The sequence below is a fragment of the Drosophila simulans genome, chromosome 3R (genome assembly GCF_016746395.2).
Source record: "Drosophila simulans strain w501 chromosome 3R, Prin_Dsim_3.1, whole genome shotgun sequence".
Taxonomy (NCBI): Eukaryota; Metazoa; Arthropoda; class Insecta; order Diptera; family Drosophilidae; genus Drosophila; species Drosophila simulans.
The window spans coordinates 27,497,797-27,521,950 of NC_052523.2; the positions used below are offsets into that span (position 1 = coordinate 27,497,797).

Here is a 24,154-nt window from a genome sequence, read left to right on the forward strand (position 1 = left end):
GATTTTTAAGTAGCTAAAAGAAAATATGCTAATCGCACTCAGGGCAACAGCTAAAGCCGTGGCGGAAAAGTGTTTCGAAAAGTCTATCAAAATGTTTTAGATGTGAAGAGGGAAAACGATGAGTTTCGCTCGCTTTGATGTTTGAGAAAGTACTGAGAAGGGGTAAAACTTCTTGTATTACTGGAGTAAAATTGGAGCAATCATAAAGTTTCAACTGCAGTCCCAGAAAGTACTTAAAATACGCTGTAAACTAGGTTCAGCAACTCAATTTTATAATAGAAATTGCCTTTCCAGCTCACTTAGCAGCCTTATTCACAAAAATTCAACATAAAATAATAGGAGATTCCTTAGACAAAATAAATGGATGAAGGCAAATAAACCATTGATTTGTTTCTGCTTTTGTTTCTGTTGACAGCTGATGAAACGCTCAAAAGTATGCTTTGGTATTGTATCCACGGAAATTGCGTATACGCCCGTTGGCATTTAAGGCATTCTGATGAGTTGCTCAAATTGAAAGGCAGCTAATGTTGGGCGGGTATATTTTTCCATCATTTTCAATTAATATTTAGAAATAGGCGGGCAACCGCATTTCCTAGGTTGCCAGGTCTTATGTTATATTCATAAATCATTCTTACATAAATATTCGATGGGCCTCCTTGGAAATGTTGCATAAGTTTAAATACTTTTCGGCTTGGGCGAAGGCCCTTCTCGCACAAGTGCCCATGTTTGTGTTTGTATTTTGGGGCCTATTGAGGCATAAAATCCGAAGGTTCTCCTCCTCTTCCCGCCCAGCATCCGGTCTCCGTGCCTTGTTATTGTTCCTGGGCGGCGGCAATATGTTTGCCTTATTTCACTTTGTGTTGACAGCAATGACCCACATGCATAAATCATAAGTTGTGCGCTTCCACACACACGCAAACCCTTCAGAAAATGAACGAAGAAAAATTTCAAACAAAATTTAGCGATCTGCAATGGAAACACATTGTTTCTGGGGAAAAAACACTTTTCGAAAAGTCTTTTTTTTCCTTTATTTACAAACACCAATGCCAATTGTTTTCCAAAAGCAATATATTTCAATGCAAACGATTTATTATAAGTTTTTAAAGTAACCGTCGAAATAAAGTGCAAAAGGCTTATCAAAGGAATAATATACAATTTAAATTTGATAAAAGCCACTGTGGAAAAATGTTTGTTTTGCGAAACATTTCCGTGTCACATATATTCTAATCAAATTAAAAGGGGCGCTCTGCCACGCCCAGAACTTGTGGAACGCGAGAGTTCATTGTGCACAAAATTCAAATGAAATTTATTAAAGCGCAAATTAGCAAAGAGGGAGTCCTGGGAGCCGAGCGTTGACAGCGTTTGGGGAAATCAAAAAAGGAAACATGAATAAAGGACGAAAAAGCATTCCACTCTTCACATCCGCACACACACACACACACACAAGGAGTATGCACCATATGTGCGGGGCTCCTCTTTGCATATGCATATCTGAGTGAAGGGGCAAATTATGCATGCAAACAGGTCGAAGCAGTCGGGGCAGGACATCCAGACATCCGTGATCTGAGCCAGGACCTCTGGCAATCCGACGCTTCAGTGCGCCTCAAAGTATGCTGCAGTTTTGAAGAGTATCTCGGTTCCACCAACAACTCGGAGCGTTTCCAATGGCAGCCGAGTCTCCCGGGAGATTGGACCTGCAGACACGTGTTTTGTGACTAGAGCTCAATCGTTCGCAATGCGGGTCGAATCATAATTTCCTCCTGCTGGGATCTCTAACTCAACCCTTTTCAAAAGAAGAAAAATGAGCAGCGGCGAAAAGGTGGGGGAACGGAAACCGAGAACCAATCAAGACCAATCTCGACCAGTCTCACTTGTTTTCCAACCCACACCGCATAGCTGTCATGCCAGGAAAATTTAAAACGGGGAAGGGCGGCAGAAGGAGAAATGGCTTCGCTTGGCAGCTGCATTGATGTCCTTGCCGAGGGTCTGTGGCTCCGGACTCTCTGCCAAACTGGGTCATTTTTGGCATAGTTGTTGGCGCGCTGCCTTATTGATTGCCAGCAGGACAAATGACACCAGTCCAGCATACTGGACATGGATTACTTGCTCCAGATTCGTTCGTGCTACAATCTGGTTCTTCACATATTTCATAGAATAAAGACTGGCTCAGCGCTTCGTTGACAGGGACTGCCCAGAGCAAAATATCATCTTTAAGAGTTAACCAATATTAAGAATCTGTTCTGCGGTTTAAACTGGATTTCCAAGGTTCTCTTGTCTCTGGTTTCCGATATCTAGCCTGATGATTCTGTAACGCTGGCTCTTGTCCGCTTTCCATTATCATAAGTCAATCGAGTATTGGCCCGACTAACCACATACTTGTGGCGTCTTAACTGGCGACATACCCGTCAGCTCCCCTCGATGTGTTAATGCGACTGCAATGTTATACAACACCTACTGACACGTCTTTGCGGTCGACTGAGCAGTTAAGTATACACAAATTCGAATTGTGTTTGCTTGTCACAAGCGGTGGGAATTTTATTTCCGAAGGGGCAAAGCGGGAAATGCGAAAATTATCACTGTGCTAACTTTAGCCCATTGTAACCAGATGATTCTACATGGGGTTGCTTGGGAAGGAAATCGGAAACTCAAAATTATAACTCCGTTAATGGGATCTTATTGTGTTTAAGTTTTTAGTAGGCTTCTGACAACTAGATTCTGATTAAATTAGTTCGGCTTGAATAGCTTCAAGAATGTTCAAAGCAAAACGCCTTTCGTTCCGCTTTCCTTTTAAGCATTGTCCACCATTTTTGGCCGCTCACCAAATCGCCTCGCATTTCTAATTACGAACTCATAATGCTAAGAAAGGCGGAAAATGGGAAAACAGAGTGGCGGACAAAGCACCGAGTCAGCGAGGGGGAGAGCTGATTAAAATTTTGCAGCGACTGCAAATTAAAGTGAAAACATTTTCATTTCGAGGGACTCCCCTGCACGTATGTGCGACTGCACGGAGGCAAAGGACACGCCGTGCCACAGGGCGCCTGGCGAAAAGTTGATCCTTTGCCGACCATCCAGCCAGCCAGTCGGCTTCCCGCTTCCAGTCGTAGCCAAAGTCTGAATCCGGGGAGTGGGATATAGAGGCGACCACATATTGGATAGACCGACCAACCAACCGACCGACCGACCGACCGCCCACATGCACGTCCAAGTTTAACGCAAATAAATTGCGCATTCAGAGCGAAATTAACACGGCTCAAAGGGGAAAGCGGAAAAGCGGGAAAGTGGGAAAGCCAGCCAGAAAGAAGCAGTCGAGCTGGGTGGCGCAACCATAACGAAGCTTAAGCACAAAAATATGTGGGCACCCAAAAAATAGATGGAAAAAATGTACGGAAGGAAGGCAGCGAATAAAAACGAAAGCCAAGTGGGCAATATGACTCGCTTTAGCCGGCGACTCTTTATTTGCTCCGCTTTTTGCTGGCATCAGCAGCAAAATGCAGACAGAAACAGGATGCAGGCGACTCCATAACTCACGGAGTCGGGCAAAACGCGCTGAGGATATCCGTTTTGGGCATTCCCATGATTGAGGTTGTCCTCCGTCAGTTCCAAACTGCTCCTTCGTGTCGCTATTCCTGCCCTTGCCTACTTGACTATGCATGGGCCGTGGTGGATTGCGAGCGTATCCTTTGCACTGCGAGAAAATCGCGACGTTAAGCGGGGGATAAATCCATAAATTTGCAAGAGCTGCAAGCTCAATGATACAAAATACATTATTGCATGTTTATGGACACTTTTAAATGGGCTTAAGATTAAGATACTTCTCTCAGTGCGCTGAAGACGTGGAAGCTTGCGTTTGGCATTTAAATTGACGTATTCCAAAGCTCTGGTTATGGCCATGACTGTCATAAATGTGATAAGGGATGATATGCCTCGTCTCAGGCAACCAACCCGACCCCCTCCCCGCGCCTTCTTCCGTGGGCTGACATTTGGGGCTGGCTGCTTTGTCTTAATTAATAAGTCAATAGCTTGAATGCTTGAGGCTGCTTACACCGCCCAAACGACGGCATCTGCTCTTCTCCATAATTTAGTTAATGCGCTCCTAAACTGATGCCGCTGTCAGTCGGTCGGTCCTCGATACTCCGCACCCCCTGCTTCCTGGACCCACATCCAGCCACCCCTTTTGCCCAAATCCCCGATATTGAGATGCTTGGATGCCCAACAAAGTGGGACAGATAGGAGCAATTTGCCTGCGACGAGGTGACAAAGGTGCGCGGTTCGGGACAAGTGAATGGTAATGGCGGCAGCTTCGGGCCTTGTGGAAACATGGATACCCTGAGGAAACCCTAATTGGATGTGAGCTGGAGGGATTATCTGAGAGAACAATCTTCACTTTGTGGATAACTAGATTTACGGACCTGGTAGTTTGCCTAGAATAATCCATAGCAAAGCCTTGTGTGACTCATCAAAAGCCTTCAAATTTCCAAGTGTTATGCAATTGGAAGTGATTAAGCTACTATCTTAGAAATGAATCTTTTCTTACGCAGAATGTTAACTTCGCAGCACACACATTATTGACAGAAAGATTGATACGCCTTTATATTTTTTATATCGAAATCAGTGTGAAGCAACAGAGAAAACGACATTAGCTAGCTTTGTTGCCTCTTTTCCAGGAAGTGTTGAAAAAGTGGCTGTAATGCTGCCGCTTAATTTCGTTATGAGCCCATGCACATTTGCGCCATTTCGCAGCATTTTCATAATGGCGTCGCTTGCTGCAGGCACACACGTGGCCAACTGTATAAAAGTTGATGAGAGTGTGGATGTGGATGATGGTGGGGGTGTGGATGATGTGTATGCCTGGATGACTGACAACATCGTTTGGCGGTTGAGTTTTTTATGCCAACGTCGTCGTGACAGCAGCAACAGCAGCAGCAGCAGGAGCAGGAGCATTGGCAAACGGGCCTAATGGCGCAAATGTTCAATAAAGAGGCTTTTAACGTGCTCGGCTCTGCTCCATCATGGAATAGACAGGACACGTCGTCGATGCTCTGCAATCTGGGCCCACTCCACTTCTGGGTGCCACTAGAAAGCACCTCCCATATCCAGCCTGAATAATACATGGCGCCCGTAGAAGCCATGTTTATTAGAGAGGGCTCCAAATATTTTTAGCTTGATTGCCACATTCCAGATACAATTAATTTGGACGCGGGCTGCAAAAAGTGGCCGCTGTTTTTGCTTGAAATTTGTTTGGAAAATAAACACTCGCATGGCCGCCACACTTTCCTGCCTTGATGGATGTGCCTCCAGCACATGGTGCGATGGTGCGGTTTGGCTGGCTGTTCCGAAACAAATAGATCTATATGTGGCTTCATGAGTTCATGTTTAATTAAAAGCCGTCTATGCGAGGATCCAATAAATTCAATTCGCACGAAAGAGCAACAGCAACAGCTTTATGACGCACATGGGAGTTGATAAGTGCCATAAAAACTGAATTTCCAATAAAGAAATTTCAAAATCATACCGCGTATGAGGTCCGTGGGCCCCTTCAAACATGCAAATGCCCTTGCGCGGCAGAAGAAAGCTTGTGTCATTCAATTATTTCGCTATTAGTTGCTCGAGCCACTCGAGTCCGCAAAGCATCGCCACATTCCCACACGTAGTGGGGAATGCTCCCACTCGGGAAGAGGGTTCTCAGCATCGACTGTAGATATCCGTACCTCGGAGCGTCCCTGTCAGTGCGTCCATGATTAATAAATGCGACACACTGTCGACCGCAACATTACTGACACCTCCAGAAGGCCAACAGCCGACAAGGTGGGCTAAGTATGCTGTGGCTTTCCAGCCCGATTCCCCCTCCCCCCTCCTCTCTGCTTTTGTTGGGTCCCAACCACACGCACACACATGGCACTCACTCACGCCTAGAAATACACAAGCAAAAAAATCGATATATACTTTAATCAATATTATTCAAAAATCGTATATTCAGATGTGTATGGGAAGCAAATTGTGTTGCATGCATTTCTTCACCCTTTTTGTTATTTATTTTAAGAGCGTTAAATATATTTTTGTAGGTTTTTGAGATCTCCTTTGGTACTTGCTTATAGAAGTAATTTATATTTTGGTGACTACGAATTTCCAAATACTTTTCCGTGTGCATAGATATGCAAAGTTTTTGAAGGCACGCAGCTCTTTTGTCACAAACAGGTAAGACAACAAGTACACGTAGACATTACGTGTACCAACTGCTCTCAAAAGGCGAACTTGAGCCACAAAGCCAAGGATAAAATGGTGTATATGGTATGCACACGTGAATACTTCATATTTACGAACAGCCAAAAGGGTATTGTGGCTTTCGCTCAGCATTACGGAAAATATAATTAATTTTGTCTAAAGGGGAGTTTTACCAGCAGTGGGAATGAGATTATTTAAAGAGTCATTGAGCAAAAGCTAGGCAAGGGTTAAACCAGGCAAATGGTACAAGAAAATGTTGAAAGGGAACTGTGATAGTTGTGCCAACTCAAATTGATTGCCATTGAAATCGCACTGAATGCAAAAGGATCTCCTTTATCCCTTGTCAAACCAAATTAACCAAGATATTTACATTCCCTTGCAGATTGAGGAAATCCATTGGCCGACGGTTTTACAGCATTCAATCAAGCGCAAATTGGCTCAACTTGCAAAAAGGGCACATTTTCGGCCTTGCGAAAATTTCAATCTTGAAACTAAATGACGCCTGTGTCTGAAACCGAGACCCTGCTGCCAAATACCGCAACGCTGGACGCCAGACGACGGCCACAAATTAGCCAGCCAGCCGTAGATTTGCAAGTCTAAGGAGTCGCCCTGCCCACCAGAACGCAGAAGGGGATCCCTGTTCAAAGGAGCCAGCGAAGGCCACACACAGGAGAAAGATCAAAAGGAGCACCAGCCAGTGTGACTGCGACTATTTTTCGGGAGCGCCAAAGGATTCATTAAAAAACCGCCAACCTGGAACTAATGGAATTAGAGAATATTGTGGCCAATACGGTCTACTTGAAAGCGAGAGAAGGTAAGTGGCTTTATTTTCCGAGGAAGTGAATATTTAAGCACTTGAACAAATAATTTATCGGACTTAAAGGCAAGCTTTAATGTGTGCCTTGTAGTTTTATACAGGACATTTCAATTGGCCACTTCAATGAGCTTACGAAAAGTGGCTTTAATTCAATTGAAAGGAATTCCATTCTTCTGGCACAGTAGAGCATCTTTACATTCGCCAAATTGTGCCACTTCTTTGCAGGGCACGTGCTGAAGTGGTGAAGTGCTGAGGAGGTCCGTGTTGTCACCTGCCATCGATTTTGGCTGCCACATCTGCCGCACCGAAGGGGGCGGGGGGTGGTCTGTTTAATAGTAGGCGCTGAAGTTGGGCTGGAATTTTCCCATCGACTGTGGGGCGGATGTGGGGGAAGTGTCGCTCCTCGGGCTGGTCCTGGGCTTTATCTAAAGTTAATGAAGCGTTAAATGTTTGCGCTCCAGCAACTTATTCATTTTCATGCTTCATGGTGCCGGGCTTTAAGTGCTCTATTCGACAGACGCTCCCGCAGATACACTTCACTTCGTTATCGAGGTCACACTTCAATTGCAGGGCCCACGCCCCCGGACCCGGCCCCGCCCATGCCCCCGCCAAGTTCACTGTCATCTCGGGTAACTCCGCCCACATCCTTGTTGTTTGGCGCCATTGTTCTGTTTATTTACAGCAGAGTCAACTTTGGCGATTAGGTTGTGGGAAATTTATGCAAAGTTATGCATTGGACGGAGAAAGAAGTTGGTGCAAGGAGCCGCCAGCAAAGGTCACCTTCACTCGCTGACGTCGGTATCGTGCGCATCCCAACATGTTGCATGCCCCAACTGACTGTATCGCCCGCTTGTATTGCCTTCTGCATGCGCCCAATCAAATATTTCATTTTAAATGTTATTTATTTTATTGCCGTCTGCCTGATAGTAAAAGCAGTTCCCCTTCCCTTCCGAGCCGACCAGATACTTTGGTTCGTTTGGTTTCGGGCCGCCTCAACAGATTTAAATGACAGAAACGTGCGCAAAATTTCAATTCGTAGTAATGTAATATTTTAGAGCAGAGCGGAATGGCAATGGGCTAGAAGCTGCCAGGCAAATGTCTCCGGAGCGGGATGAGCATACACATTTGCAATACATTTTACGAGTCAGAAAGTGAATTTGTCTTTGGGGGGTGGGGGAGCGGGAGGAGGTGGATGGCCTGAAATGAAGTCGCGCCGCCAACTGCCGACGGCAACGAGTGGAAAATCCATTGCCATAAAGTTTTCCAGTCCCATTCTGCTATTCTCCTTTATTCCTGGTCCGGAAAACTTCTGGTCGTGCCCGTCATATTTTCTGGCTAGCAAAGTTATTGCTGAATGTTGTACTCCGGCTAAAGTGTGCGCAAGCAAATGCAAATGTAAATGTAAGGAGCAGGGATGATTGTTCGTTTCTTAGTCGCTCATTTACAAGGACTTATTGCTGTCAGATTGGTGGTACGGAAACTCCGGGATGTACAAGACTTTTGTTGCACTTACACTCTCCAGAAGGAGCAGCTTACTTACTGGAAGCTGAGTAGAGAAACAGCCGAAGGATCAAATTTAATGCATTATTATTAAAGAGAGTAGCTAAAACCACAATCGAATGAATTAATCAATCAGCAGTACAAGCTGATTGCTGCAATTATTATTAGCAATTGTTGCCCTGTTTAATTTGATACCCAGTAACGAGTATGCAAGTCAAGTAGAAGTCATTGCCTGTCAAATGCGATCTGCAGGCAGTTCTCCCGTATCAGTTGTCAGATTGTCGGCCTGCGCTGTCGATGCTATCTGCAGTATTAACATGTGTGGGACCGAATCGGATCGGGATCAGGGGTCGGATGTCGGAGCCGGGGTCTGGAGCGACCTACGTCACTCCGCGGAAGCAGTGCGTCACAGAGGCGGCTTATCAGGGACTGTGGCCGTTCGTTGGTGGTGCGAGTGGTGCGATAGTGGTGTGGCAATCCGTGATTGCGGTTCCATCCAATGGCTGGAAGGCCACGCCCCTCGGACGACAGGCCAACAGCTGGTCGATAGCGTTGTTTTGGCTAATTGAATGCATTCCTTAATGGCTGCAAATGCCAAACTGCTTTCCTTTTGTGCTGGCATTAGGGAAAATTATGTTTGAGTTCTGAGCTGGTCTGTTATTCCAACCCCCCACCCCACTTCTTGCCCTCTTCCGCCAGTTTTTCTCGTTCTTGCGCCAGTCAAGTCTTCTTCGTGGCATTAAAATGACGTCGCATTAAAATGGTTTGTGGTCGACGGGGAGTTGAGTGGGGAAAGCGTCGCCATGGCCGCATAAATTTCACCCTAATGCCCGGCCATAATGCTGATTATACCAAGAGGCAGACGTTGAAATTCAGAAGACTCCTCTTCAAGTCGGAATGAAGTGAGAAATTTAATTTGGTCCCAGCTCAAAAGTTTGCCGCTGCACTCCAGTTATCAGCTGGACCGAGTGCCATAAAGAGTGGAATTTATAGTGCGATAGCGAATTAGAATCCCCTCCAACTAAAAGTGAACAATTAAAGCAGAGCCAGAAGCTTATCGCCGAACTGCGAAACAGCAGCCGCCACTTGTTTGGCGGTGGCTTTAGATGTCTCGAATCCATTTGTGGCTCAAATTTAGTGGGTAGATCCCAAAAATCGGAATCTAAGACCAAATATTAAGTACATGATTCACTGTGCACTGTGATCCTATTCCGTGTATTGGAGTGTGTTTGTTTTTTGGGGGGGCTTCAGGTGCATTGGCCAACTGGAAAAGCGTTTGGTTCATTGACCGCTGGCCAAGTTAACAAGTGAGTGGCCGCAGCGTGGGCAACGCAACACAGCGGAGAAGCACGCGAATCCATTTCAAGTGGTCCCCAGCGACTGGTCTCTTTATCGGGCGGGTCTAACAAGCCCCAGTTATGTTGTATGTATGTTGAGCAGTTTCAAAATCTAGATGTTAATTATCGCACGCAAACCTGGGGAAGCCGAAGTGGGCAGAGTGGGCAACTAGCAACTCGGCCAGTTGGCCAGTTGGGCAGCTCATCAAACCCACAATCTCTGGCAGGATGTCGGATGGTGTCCTGGTGGTCAGGGGGGAGGAGGAACCTCTGCGGTCTGCGGTGTCTGTCTTTGGTGCCCTTTGGCCTTTGGCCTCTGCTCCATCTGCAGTTGCAGCACGTAGCACCCACATCCCCGGGAAGCAACTAATCACGACGAAACTGCGTCTGTGCGAACCCCTCGCCCTTTGTGGGTAATTGCAATCAAAACGATTGTTGTTTGGCAAATTGAAGACACATTGATTGTTGCCACGCACCACATTCGCCCTAATTGCGTATGTAAAGTGCCACCAACGAAGAGCAGCTGCAAAGAACGTGGGGCGTTAGCTCCCTGTAACTAATTCCAGATATCCGAGCAGTTAACATTTCCGCTGACGGGCATCAACAATATTCATTAGCACTTTGACGCGTACAAGTAATGTGCGACTGTCGAGCACTTAATTATGGGGTAATTTCTGATCGACAGAGTGGTACCCTACAATTTTTAAAGAAAACTGCAGCTGTCCTTAGATATTTCTTATTTTCCTCCTCCACAAAGGATGCTGTTATGCTGTGATGACGATCCAAGCTTAAGCTATCGGGGATTATAGGGCGAGTTTTCCAGCTTCCGCCATGGAAAAACGGATATACCCGTCCGTTGGCGAATGTTGAACTCATATGATGCAAACACATATATCTAGCCCAGAGAATACCATGTTTATACGATGTCTGTTTTTGTTTTTTGCGCTGCCGCTGTGGGAATTCGAGAGATTGCTTTTGCAAAACCGGTAGCTGCTGCCGGGGGAGTTTCAAGCACAGATACTCAGATACAGATACAGAGGCAGAGACAGATACAGATACAGATACGGATAAAAACTGTTTTTGACGTAGGCAAACGGCAATAATCAGAACGGCAAAGCAACAATAAGAAATAACATCGAAACGTCGACCCCCGAGGTTCGAGAATCGAATCGCTGTATTAAGTGACGCGCTGCTTCGTCAGCAAATGAATATTTAATCGGAATACTTAATCGTTTTGTCGATGGAGCGCACACGTAGTAAGCGAAATATGAGTATTCAAATCCATTTTTTGGCAAAGAGGTGGTCCATTCGTCTTCGTCGCTCATCTTTTGTCTCCCAAAACGTTTGATTTGCCTCCTAATTGATTGAAATGGATATTTATGATTGTATATTGTCTTCGAATTGATAGCGTTTTATGCTCTGCTTTTGCATATCTGATTCAATCTAGTTTTGAGCTCAGGAATCCCATTATGGAAAACCACCGCAGGGAATCCCCGACCTCAGCTGGCTTGGCTCTCTGTATGCAGATCCGTCGTGAAAGCTCTCTGATTACGATTAGAACTTGCCCCATTCTCTCCCATCTTGCCACATGAAATATCGCGTAAGGTAATACGTACATGTTGCGGAGAACCGCAGAGGAAAATGCGGCAGGTGGCGCGTGGTGACCCAGTAGCGCAGCTGTGACCCCAACATGCTTAAAAATGCATGCACTAATGACCGCAGAGACGACAGGTTCATGTACACACAATTCCGATCCTGCTACAGCGTTTTGCTCCGTCGCCCTGTAACGTGATGGCCAATGGTCACCGGAGCGTATGATTAATGTTTTAAATTTTCATGCGAGAATAACCGGAGTTCGAAGTAATTGAATCACTATGCGGGGGACTAGAAATCGATGTGGGTTGGAATCGTTTTTTGTCAGCCACGAATCTAATGAAATAAACAATACATATTGGATGGGTTCATTTTTTATAAATAATATAACAGTGGTCTTCCTGATTGGCTGCCAATAACAATTTCTTACGCACTTCAACACTTTACCGGCTGTGCAATTGAAACGCATACATCATGTCTAACCCAAAATGCTTTCAAGCTATCACATTTTAAATATAATTTATTGTACTGGTCTACTATACTATACAGATACCCGCATGTGCACACCATTTACCTGTATCTTTTGAGCTCGACACACGCTACCTTACCTGTTCGGTGGTCTGGGGGGCGTGCGGATTATATACAAAATAAATTGGAATCTATTCACTTTGGCTGTCGGCTATGCCCAAAATAAAAATGAAAAGCAAAGACGCCGCCGGCGGCAGCTGTTGCTGCCCACTGACAGGCGGGCAGATCGACAAACAGTCGGATTTATACATTATATATAGTAGACGAATATGGCCGGGGAGATTCGGACGGGGGCTTGGACAGACGGAACGCAAGACCGATAAGCAAGGCGACTTAAGCGCCATTAGCCTGCCACGAGCCCACGTCTACGTCCAGTGGAGTCGGCCGGGACCATAAAGCAAATTTATTGATTGTTTTGACAATTAATTTTTTATACTGTGCATTATTTATATGGGGTCGTGATGGGAGGAACAAAGGCCCGGCGAAATTCCATGCAAAATGCTTTTTATACTTCTGATATTTGTTTACGCTCCTCTCGCCCGGCTCCAGCTCTAATTTATTTTTATTATGTTGGATTCTTGTTTTAATTTGCCAGCGGGTGGGCAGAGGGGCAGCGAGGAGGGGGTGGTGCTGCAACAAGCGTGCCAGACTCATAAATTAAAAGCATCAAAAGTCGAAAAGTGACGGGAGCTGCGAGGGATTTCCATGTAGCGCTGGGCGGAGTAGCTATCCAGATTGTGATTAATTTGTCGGCAAGGCAACGCGACGTATGCGCAATGCACGCAAATGCCAGCCGACAGACAGAAAGTCTGGGATTGGGATTGGGATTGCTGCTCTTCTGGTCAAAACAAGCAGATCCCGAGGATAAATCGCCTATTTGTCTTTGTTAGGCGCAGGGGGCCAGCCCCACCGTCCAAGGACCTTCCTTATGATTGATGTCCTCCGGGCGCAATGCGTGTTGCCTGCTTTTGGGGCTGTCGCCTGTCATTTTACGAGCACAGGAAGAGTGCCAGAAGTGAGCCACTGAGCTGGGACTGCGTTAAATAAAAAGAAACGCCCATGGTTTGCAGTGGGCAGAGTTCGTCCCTCATCGCACCTCCTCGAAAAGTGGTGGGCAGGGGGGTTTAATGTCCCGGCATAAAAGAGGAGCCCGAGGAGCAACGGATCTTGGCATATTTTATGCTGGGTCTGTCATGAAAACGTAAGTGTCGCAGTGAAAATTTTTGCTGATGAAAGCCAAGTGAGTTATATGGTAGTACACTGGGCTGCTGAGTGTTGCGAAATCGATAAATATTTATTTGGCTTACTTTATGATTATGCCCAGAGGCTCACCTCTGCCTAAAGGTGAGTCCATGAAGGGGATTTGCCGGGATTTGCCCTTGATCATTTTCTGATTTAACGGAAGTGGCTATATACACTGGGGACCTGGTCGTTTGCGACCACTGTGCGAATAGGGTACTGAACATGGAAATGAATCTCGTGTTGCTGCTGCTGTTGCTGTTGCCTCTGCTGACAACGTGTCGTATGCGCAATTTTGCCATATAAATGACAGCATTTCAGGTTTATGGCAGTTTGCGATTCTCACGCGCGCTTCGCATATCAATTTCAATTCAATTTTTGACAGCATACAACGCATCCATTATCCATTGAGCTGCAGACTGCCGAGTGCCGAGTTGCAGTAGTGGCAACTTTAATTTCTAAAATGCAGCCAGTCTGGGTCTTTACACTTCATTGGTTGCCAAATGTGCCGGCAACTTGAAATGTTGTCAGCGGCAGCAGCAACAATTCCCCAAAGCAAATAAATAAATGTCAACGGCAAATGGGGAAACCAAAGGTAAGCCGCTCGCTTTTTGCTGCTGAGGCTTAAAAGCAATTATAAAATGCAGCGACAGCTAAATAATACCAATGTAATGAGTGTGTCCGTGTTTGCCAGCCAGAGCTCTTCCATTTACCAATTTCCATTTGCCATTTACCATTTACCATTTAAATCGCAGCATAAACACAATACAAGTAATGCACTGCGCCGACTGCTGATTCTCTCTCCCACATCCATAAAATGTTGTTCGAATTGATTTTATTTATTGACGGCCGATGCGAGAATTGCAAATGCAATTTCAATTAAACCGTTGATGCCACAAAAGCTGACGAGTTTGCAGTGGCAATTGAAATCGCAGAGCGGAGCTTATTGTTTATTTGCTGCCTGGGTGGTCGATTGTTTAACTTTGCTTCAAAGCCAAGTCCCCAGTGGACATCCAGCGGCCATAAAAGGCCAAGCTGACATCAAAAGCTGAGCAGTGTCTGAAAAAGGATTCCGTATCCTAAACACAAAAGAATCCATTCCGAAGGCCTTGCATTTGTGGTATTGTAATACCAGTTAAGTTTATTAATATCCAATCTATCTGATTCTCCCTGTGCAGTGCACAGATTGTGCACAGCACAATCTGAAGACATAAATAACTTTAATAACCACAGCCATCAACCTAATCGCCATTCACATGGCTTATATGCATGTATATGCTGGTCCATTGTTTATCTATGCATTACGCATGAGTGATGCAAAACATTACATAACAGCTTACAGCAGTAAAGATTCTGAGGTTTATTGCGTTATTAATTTCTAGAGATGAAGCTCAAGAAGGGCATTTGTTGACATTTGGGGATTGGCCTTTAAACGCCCTTATTTGCTACACTTGCCAGCTCAGCTTTTTACTTCTCACCATATGCCTAATACTAGTAATGCGGCCATAACTTCCCGGAGTGCAATTACTTCCGCCTTGTGGCATTCGAAGGCATCTAATTACATTTCCAGGATCTTGGATGTGCTAATGGTGATTGCACTTTCTGCTCGTGTTGCGCACTTTGCGGCGCTGCTGCCGATGCTCCCCTAGACCAACGCTGCGTATGAGCAATGCCTGAGTGCCTCGCATTTGGTATGCGCATTTAATTATAATTACTACTTACAAGCCGCCTAATGCGCTCAACGCGATTGGCTTGTGTGCAGATGGGATGGGATGGAGTGGGACGGGATCGGGATCGGAATCGGAATGGGCACCCTTATATCATATTATAACGTGAGCATAAGCCGCTTGCGTTGCATTAGAATGCCAGAATGCCGCCTTCGACGACTGTCAACTGGCTTTTGTTGCTGTCACTGCATTCTGGCATTGCACATTTGCCATTGTTGCTCGACAGCCACCGCCTGCTGATTGTTTGACTGAGTGCTGAGTGCTTGAGTGGGTGGGAGGTGGGAAGTGGGTGGCTTGGCGACTTGTGTGCTGGGCTTGTCAACTAAAAATAACACTCCCATACGAGCGAAAACCACCGAGTACTTGGCGATAAACAATGACAGCCGCTCAGCCTGATAAGTCACCTTTTTTTGCCTTTTCAAAACGTTTAACTTTTGTCAAGACATTTAGTTTCGTACGCTTTGTTCTATTTACGTATATTGCTCATGGCTTGCAGTTTTCATTAATCACCATTTGGTTGGTAAACGCACCTGTTTGGTGCTCGACTCCAGCTCCTGCTCCTTCTGCTTTCCTCCCATGATTTTCTGGATTCAGCTGCGGACTGCCGAGAAGTCAGACATGCAAATTGTGTGCCGGTGAAAGTGCGAGATGGAGAGAAATTGCAGCTTGGGCAAGTTTTATTGGCCAACCCGTTGGATGACGACCATCCATCAAAGAAACGGCAGCAAATCGCTGGTTTATGATAACTAAATGCAAATGGAAATCACCGGGCTGCAGTCGAATGGGAAAATGAGCAAGAGTAAATAACAAGCATCGATCATGTTGTTCGCCTGTCAAATGAGCTGCCAAACAAGGCCGCTTAATGTGGGAATGCGGCATGTGTGTTTGTTTTCAGCTGTTAAGCTGTTGGCCCGAACAAACATTTATCTATTGCCAAGTGCTGGCTGGCTCCCAATCGAAGCCCCAACGAACTGAACCGGGCTGAAATAAAATCAAATGTTTGGCAAAATGTGGAGCGTTTAATTGACTGTTTGCTCGGCTGTAAGTCGCAACTCGCCATTCGACTGCAATTAATGTCAAGTCAGCGGACACTGATGAGCCGCCAATGAGGGCAACTAATAAAATTCATTCATAAATAATTCAATGGAACCGAGGAGCATTCGCCGTGTCAATTTATAACAATTTCGCAGGCGTTGCTCGTTGCTCGCTGCTCGCCTTAATTGATTTGTTTTGCACCCAATAGCGCGGCAGTCGTTTCGTTTGTTTGGCATTTGAATGTTTGAACGAGAATTGCCAAATTGGCATAGATTGAGAATACTTGTGTCTCGTCCGTCCACCAGAATCCCGACCCCGTCCACCCGGTGTTATCAGTACCAGCGATCCACGTCTGCTCCGCAAGTCCATCTATCACGCAATCTTCTATCTCCGCCATGTGCCCGGCTAATGAGCAGCCCGAAATAGAAAAATACTCGAAAATCGTATGTACATGCATGCAAATCCAGACTGATAAAATGGCCCAGATAATTGCGATTAATCTGCCCGCTCCGCAATAAGCCCATTATGGCCGAAAGAAGAAAGCACATGTTCGGCGACGGAAATTCCCTGCCCCTAAAGCCGTTTTTTAAAGAGCCCCATGGCAACAGCTGCTCGTTCACTCGTTCGGCGGTATATTACACAAATGTTGTACAACTTCAAATGCAACCATATGTGCAACAGTGAACAGCAAACAGCGGCGAGCAGCAGCAGCAACCCTATTATTTTCAAAGAAATTGTTTTTTTTTTTTTTTGTTAAATCAGGCACACTCATTAAACAAGTGGGTATGATGTTTGCTTTGTCAAGTAAAATTCCGAAATGTATGTATGTAGATATATATAGAACTCAACTTATGTGGTTTACCATTTTTAATGGTTATGATTAAGTCTGAAGAGCGCGAATGTTTGGTACACCACACATATCGTTGTTGAACATTTTTCTATGCAACTTAATACTTTTCCAGCAGTTGCACACACACGATGAATTATAAAACAAAAGCAATATAAAGGAAAGACCGAAATAAAAGCCAATGGCAATTAGATGGCAAACAAGTTTGCAGGCCATGAGCAATGGCCAAGAGCTAGTCTATATGTATGTATGTTTGTATGCTCCGAAGTAACGAGTTGGATGAAAATTGTGATGGTGGAATGGAAAAGGGTCGACGCCTTTATATCCAAATGGTGCTTGGATCGAAATTGATTAAGAGCATCTTTAAATTTAGCTGTCATATTGGAATTCAGAATGTCAAGTTTCCATTCGAAGCCAAGGACGTATGTACAAACATATACCTGGTCTATAAAGTGTATGGGGGAAAACAGCTTGGATTGTGTGCATACGTCACTCAAACATAAAATCTGATTTGATCTTGAAGCTCTTCACTCACATTTCCGGCGCTGCACGAGCTGATTGCTACCCTGTTGCCAGTTGTCCAGAGCAGAAGGCGAAAACATTTCGGAAATTCATTGCCGGCGCCGAAATATGCAGCATTTTGACAAATACTTTGACAGCCGAAATGCAAACGCCGGCTGGCAGCAGTTGCCTTTGTTTTCGACTCAACCAGGCCAAAACCCGATGCTCCGGGTGCGTTGGCCAAATCGCAATTCGAGTATGGGTGTTTGTTTGGTTATTTCAGCATTTCAGCATTTCAGTGCTTTGGTGTTTAGTATCAAATCACGACACGAGCAGCACGTTCGTACTGTCAGCGCTGGGCAGAATTATTTAAATTATGTACAAACTACACTTTGGCAAAAGTTGTAATGCGAGACACGCGCCATGTGTCGCATTTGCTTCTGCTTCTGCTTTTGCTGTTGCTGTTGCTTTTTGCCGGGCCGTGCAATTCGCTTTTGTGTGAAAAGTTTTTGGCCAAGAATGCCGAAAAAGTTGTGCCTGATTATCTGTATTGTTTTTGTGTGCCTGCCGAATGGTTTTTCGGTCGGCGAAAGAAATTGCACTTTAATGCCTAGAGAATGGCGAGCGGAACGTGCAATGCCTTTGATCCAATTTGCAATTCCAAGTCCCGACCTCATCTGCGGCGTTCCGTAAATGTTTTTGGGCACCAAGGAAGACTTGAGTTGAGGGTGGTGAGGGTGCTGTGGGTGGGTGGCTAGCATTTGCATTACAAATTCCTTTTAAGCAGGCTTTTACTTTTACCCTGCCTGGTTTTATTTCATTTAATTATCAAGAAGACGAGCAACTCAAATTTCAGAAGGGAATCCAGGGAAGCAAGAGCAGAGCGGCTGAAGGATACGCTCCTGGGGTCGCTCTCGAGGACCTTTCAATAGGCGGCAACAGCAGCCTTTGATGTGTTGCTCGTCCTTGACGTAGCCACGTGGAGCCGTGTCCTCCGCTCTTCGGCGCCCATCAAAAGGTCAAAGTCCTTGGCAACACTTGTCGGAGTTTAAGGCCGCAAGCCAGTCCGCCATTTGCACCAAATTGTCATCCATTCAAACGTCGCAATGATAATGAGTTCAACCGCGGCACACGCGGCGTATGATTAATCAAATGGGAGGTGGAAAAAACTCAGAGCGAAATTGAATACGTTTTATTGATTTTCATTGCGTTTTCTTTATTCACTTTCGCGGTTTTTTATCGAAATTTAATAAGGCGGCACTCGTTGCTGTTTTTTTTCTACATTTTGTTCGCTTTATGTTTAGTATTTATCTATGAGTGGGATTTGCTCGGCTGCTCAACTAATTTCGCGTCGCTTGTACTCGCTTAATTATGGCCAACGAGCAGATGCCAAAGCAACATTGTCACATGGCCTGCATGCTTTTATTATTGTTATTATTACGAGTATGACCGCCATATATGTATGGCTCACTCTTTTTGTGTGCGTGCCCAACGAGGTTAATACAATTTGCTGGCCAATTGCCCTTGGCCAACGGGGAGCATAAAGGTCGGCTTGAAGTAATTACGAGTCATGGCATAGGGCCAATTTTCCTAGATAAACTAATTTAACCGAAAATCAATATTAGCCCGGGCAAAATCAACAGACCCGGCAAACTGCATTCTCCATCTGATTGCCGACGCAAAAAGTGTTTGAAAAACATTTAGCAACGCAAAAGCGAAAGGCCAAAGTGCCGAAACCGAACGACGGCAGTGTTGGCCATAATTTCCGTTTCCGCAATCAAAAAGGAGATACTAAGGACATTTCCATGGCAGAAAGGAACGGGAAGGAAGCGCTGGGCACACAAAGTCAGAGGAAAGTGTTGAAGGGCCAATGAAAAGTGGTTGCTTGCTATTTATGATTAAAGGCGGATGTCAGATATCGAACATAATTTACCTTCTTATAAATGGGATTCTTATATTCCTATTCAAGCATAGTGAATAGTTTATTTAATTTAAGTTACTCCATCCCTTCTCTCTTACTTTCCAGAGTTTTACTTCAAGGATACATTTCTTACGTTTTCTATCCAATTAAAGTCAGCTGACATTTCCCTAAAGTTTCCCTAAACCAATTACATCTAAAAGTTGCTGCTGAAGTTTCCATTTTATTAAATACTCGTAGTTCGCCTTGTAAATTCCGATGCAGAGCAAAGTTGTCTGTTTCCGTGCTCTTTGCATTGCTCTGCAAAAAAAATGTTTACCAATATTCTTTTTGCAACTGAAAATGTCGTTAAGTTGCCACACAATCTGCAGAGGAAAACGCACACCTGAGTGGCCAAAATCAGTTTAGGTAGATACTATTTCAGAAGTCGGAGTGAAATGGAAACGGCTGTTGGGCAATCAACTTGTGAGTCTAATTGCTAACTTCTCCTAGCCGCAAACTCAGCCAGCTAAACAATTGTGTTATTCTGAAAACAACAATTATAATTGCCGGGCAATTTACGCAAGAAATGAGAATTCAGGCAGACCCTTCGCAAATGGAAAGTGGAAATTTGCAGAACTGGGCAAGGCGGCAAACTCGAAGCTGGGAAACTGGGTGCCAAATGGGGAGCCGCCGGCATGAAATATATTTTCAAATACAATGTCACAGGAGTCTAAAAGCCACCACAGCCATCAGGTTCAGCCTTCAGCCCTTGAGTTTACTGCTCGACTGATGCTGCTGTATGTATGTATGTGCGAGTATACATAGTCTGGTATACCCACCCACTGGTGGGCAGCAGGCGCATGTACTCGTTCCCGAGAGGCTAAACTGGTGTGGTATATGTATACATAAGTTCGAGGAGGCGCCCGCCGACCCACTCAAACATGCAGCGACAATTTCCTTGAGTAGGATACGAGTTTTCCTTTTTTAGTTTTTACTTTCCTCTCTGCTTGTGCAGTTTTTATAGCAGCAACAGCGACGGCGACAACGACAGCGAATTATTATAACGAGAAATGCACTTGAACGTTGCAGCCAGGATATATTATGTATTTGGATGGGCGGAGGGGCGTGGAAACTATGGCACTCGAGTGGTTGAGTGAACGGGGGCTGAGTGCATGGTGCGGGATTCAAAGGGTTTGGCGTGAAATGAACCGCGCTCATAAGACTAATTTAATAAATTAAAAAACTTTCGAGTAGTTGTACAATTTTTTGCACTTTTGTACTGGTAAATGGCACAAAGAAGCTGGAAAATGGCGGTGGACATAATGAGTGGGAAAAATGTCGTCTTGCTAATGGGAAAATAAAATTTATTTCACAACTAGTTGTTGGTCTAGGAAAATAGTTAGTATGAAATGAGAAAATCCTCGTCCATTTAATTAAGCAAATGACGAACCAGTTGGTTTTTTCAGTCCAGCTTGCTAAATTCCACATAGTATACCTTCTATTCCCAATCCGCATTGTTTCCTCTGCAATATTAAGGCCAGAACTCAAAAACATTTCGATTTCATTCGATTTTCAAATCCCACCCACATCCGCCGCCATAAAAGCGACCACATCATTTATTTACAGCCCACGTCACGTAGTTGCCTCTCTATTTGCAAAAATCCATTTCGCAAGTTCGTTCCAGAAGCAAAAGGAAAAATAAAAATGTATAAATTTTGATGTAAAGTCTGGCGCAGTGCGCCTCACTGCCAGTTCGGATGATGTTTTCCAGCTGAAACAAAGCCAAACCGCAGTGTTTTCCCCGTTTTTGTTTCAGCCAGGGACGCGAGGGCGTGGTCATTCTCCGCACACCGCCCCCACAGCCCCGCCCCGGTTGATGTTTGCACAATGCTTTCGGGCCTTTGAGTCCCGCGGCGGTTGCACAAACTATTTACCAGCCCAGCCGGCCATGTCAAGTCGGTTGTGTCAATATTTGCAGCTCTGCAGTCAGCGTTCGGGCTTTAATTAAACGGAGAATCGCAGAAGATGTGCCCGGCCTTATCAGTTCTTATATTGCCCATTAGGAGAGGAGTCCTGTGGCCACTGGACCGGACTCCTTGCGCAGCCAGCCGGAGGGCCATTGTCTCTGGACATTCTCAGGTAGCTCGTAACTCGCCCGGGTGCCATTACGCATACGCAGTGTGGTGCTTGAGCACGCTTCCCCGGCCATGTTTACGTTTCGTTTATTGTGCGTTTTACGACATCATGTGCGCCATATAAACGGAACGGTGTGAGCCAGTTTATGCCCATTTATTGGCCAAGTAGCGCGACTAAGGCGCAATCCAAGTCGAAGCCAAAAGCGGAGCTCGGCCACTTTGTTTTTGAATGAATAAATTAGGGCTCATATGTGCATCTCAACTTTTTTTGATACCTTTGCTTATGAGGAGCAGAACGTGTAGAGGACATCAAAGGACGCGTTCGAATGGAATGCGACTTTGGGGGTTCTCGCCCAAAGTTTTGCCTCTAAAGTAACCAGTATCAGTAGCCGGGCTTAAACCATTTCTCGGGCCATTTGATGTAGGGTCCTGGCGGACTTAAGACGGTCTAATGACGGCGCCAATGAATCAACTTTCCTTAATAGTTTGCCCTCCAAGTTAACTGTTTTCTGCACTCCGACGAAGCCATTAAAAAACGGCCACGAATGGCGCCAATTTTGTGTCTTCCCCGAGCAAATGAAGCTTGAACGACTGAAAGACAAGCGAAGCAGGAAATTGTGTGTCCCAGGTTTCCAGTTCAATCCCAGGGCCGTTTCGCAGTGGAAACGAAATAAAACAAATTAATAATGCTAGGCAATAAAATATCCTATAACGTTTCCCGTTGTTTTATGGCCCGTCCAGACTAATTTAACTATTGCCCAGCTGCCGAAAAAGCACCACAAATTTTTATCTCCAACCGATGTGTGTTGGCCACTCGAGGAAGAATTCCGACGCTTTCGATGATGCCATTTGTACAGCCACACTTTTTGTTTTTACGCGAGTGTGCTTGGAATTTTAATGAAAATATTTGAGTTTCTCGAGGGGTATTTTAAATGTTCAACTGCAAGTAAGCTACACAGAAAACAATTGCTGGTGCTGTGGAATGATTGCTTCCTTAAATCATCCATTCTAGTGATGTATGCTACTCAGTCGATCTGCTTCTAATATTGGATTGAAGTTAATTAATTTGGCCTGCTCCCTTTCCTTTGGCGAGCATTTCTGGTTTCAGACTCTTCCTATATTGCCGTAATAAATTGCAGTTAATAGCAGGGCCGTCCATTAACTGCTCCTGAATTTGGGTGGATTTTTGCCCTAGATCGATTTCCATATGTGTGTGGTGTGTGGTGGTGGTGTACCTGATGTACTATAATTATTTTATCACGCATTTAATTAGTTGGCCAGTGCCGCTCCACAAGGCTGAATGCTCAAAGTGCCATTATGTGCATTCCGTGCGTGGCTTTTCCACTCGCCCTGCGACCTTGAGGTGGGTGGGGTGGTGGCCATGCTACGGTCCTGGGACTGCAGCCCGCAATTAAGTGCCTTTGCCAATCAAAGGCCCATTTACATGCATTTCATGTGGCAGCGTCTGCTTTTATTTCCCTCCCTCCTTCGGAGCCGCCTCCTCCTCAGTGGACCACCCACTGAACCACTCCCGACACCACCCAGCACCACCTACCGCCCACCACCCACCACCCACCTGCTGGTGGGGCAGCGGCGTTATGCGACTGCCAATCAACTTTTCGATTGCCGGCGGCGTAACTTTTACGGCTTTTTATTGTTATTTTGAATTTTTATGGTTTTTTAACAGTAATAATTAATTTAATGTGCGCTTCGCTGTAGGTAAATCGTCGTCCAAACGCTCCCCGATTCGCCTTAAATTATTATTTCGACTGCCGCAGTGTTTGTTTTGCATTAGCGAATGTGTAAAAACTGCTGTCGAACATTTTGGTCGCTGTTTTAATACACGTTTTGCGTGCGAGGTTGTCTGAACTTTTAACAACCAAAAGGAAGATTGGTGGGAGGCAAATAGAGGTTAAGCGGGGTGAACAGCAGGATTATCCACACATCCAGACCCATCAGTAGATCAAATTCCTTGCATATGAGTAGGAGATAGACTTCAAATTTAGTATTCAACTTATTAAACGGCTTTGTTCATTTCGAACCTGCACATTGCCGCGCCGTCGATTCCCTTGGGCATATCTCACGTTTCGGCTGGACTTCACCGCCCCATAATAGATTTCCCCAGTCAATCGAAAGCCTTCTGCGATGGCTCCCCGAGGGCCTTGGCCGTGAGCTTATTAGCACGCACTTAACCTTGGACCACGACTTGGCCAAAATGGAGGAGGGCTGGCCATAAATAATTGCAACTAACAGTTGGTGGCCGCCTCTTGGTTTTGCTCGCCAGTGAAAAATGACATCAAATTACGCTGGGACGAAAGTAGGAGACAACTTGGCACTTATAAATTGTGTCACATACTTCTTGGCGTCCAGCGGGAAAATTGATCATAACGATTCGAGCGTTTTCGAGCTCCATAAAAGTTTCGGACCAAAAACTTGTAATGCGAAGCCATAAATCAGCGAACGTTTAATGTAAACTGTAATTTCTTTTGTTTCGACGGCCCTTGGCCATCTAGTGTCAACTTGTTGAGTCGTAAATAAAGGAAGGGGGCCCGACCTCGCCGCTGTGTCTCCAGTGATGAGTACTTATCCTTATGCTCATCCGCATCCTGGCGCTGGGTCTCTGCGTCCGGGCAGTCAATTAGATAGCAGGATTGCGGCCATTGCAGTTGGCAGTCGCTCCGCTCGGTGGCTCCTCCGGCTGACAAATTGCATTTGTAACCGCTTGACTTGGTGCAAGGACGAAAACCGGAGCCCGAGATGGGGACGCTATTTT

General features: G+C 45.4%; 1 protein-coding gene across 2 annotated transcripts in view; it reads left to right on the forward strand.

The window, feature by feature from the left end:
- Nucleotides 1–24,154, forward strand: part of LOC6730338 (G protein-coupled receptor kinase 2) — a 47,768-nt gene that overhangs the window by 16,829 nt on the left and 6,785 nt on the right. For both annotated transcript variants that reach the window (XM_016177907.3, XM_016177906.3), the window contains one exon: nucleotides 6,605–7,036. In XM_016177907.3, the coding sequence (XP_016037108.1) occupies nucleotides 6,985–7,036 (52 nt within the window). In that variant the 5' untranslated portion in view covers nucleotides 6,605–6,984. The remainder of the gene's footprint in view (nucleotides 1–6,604; nucleotides 7,037–24,154) is intronic.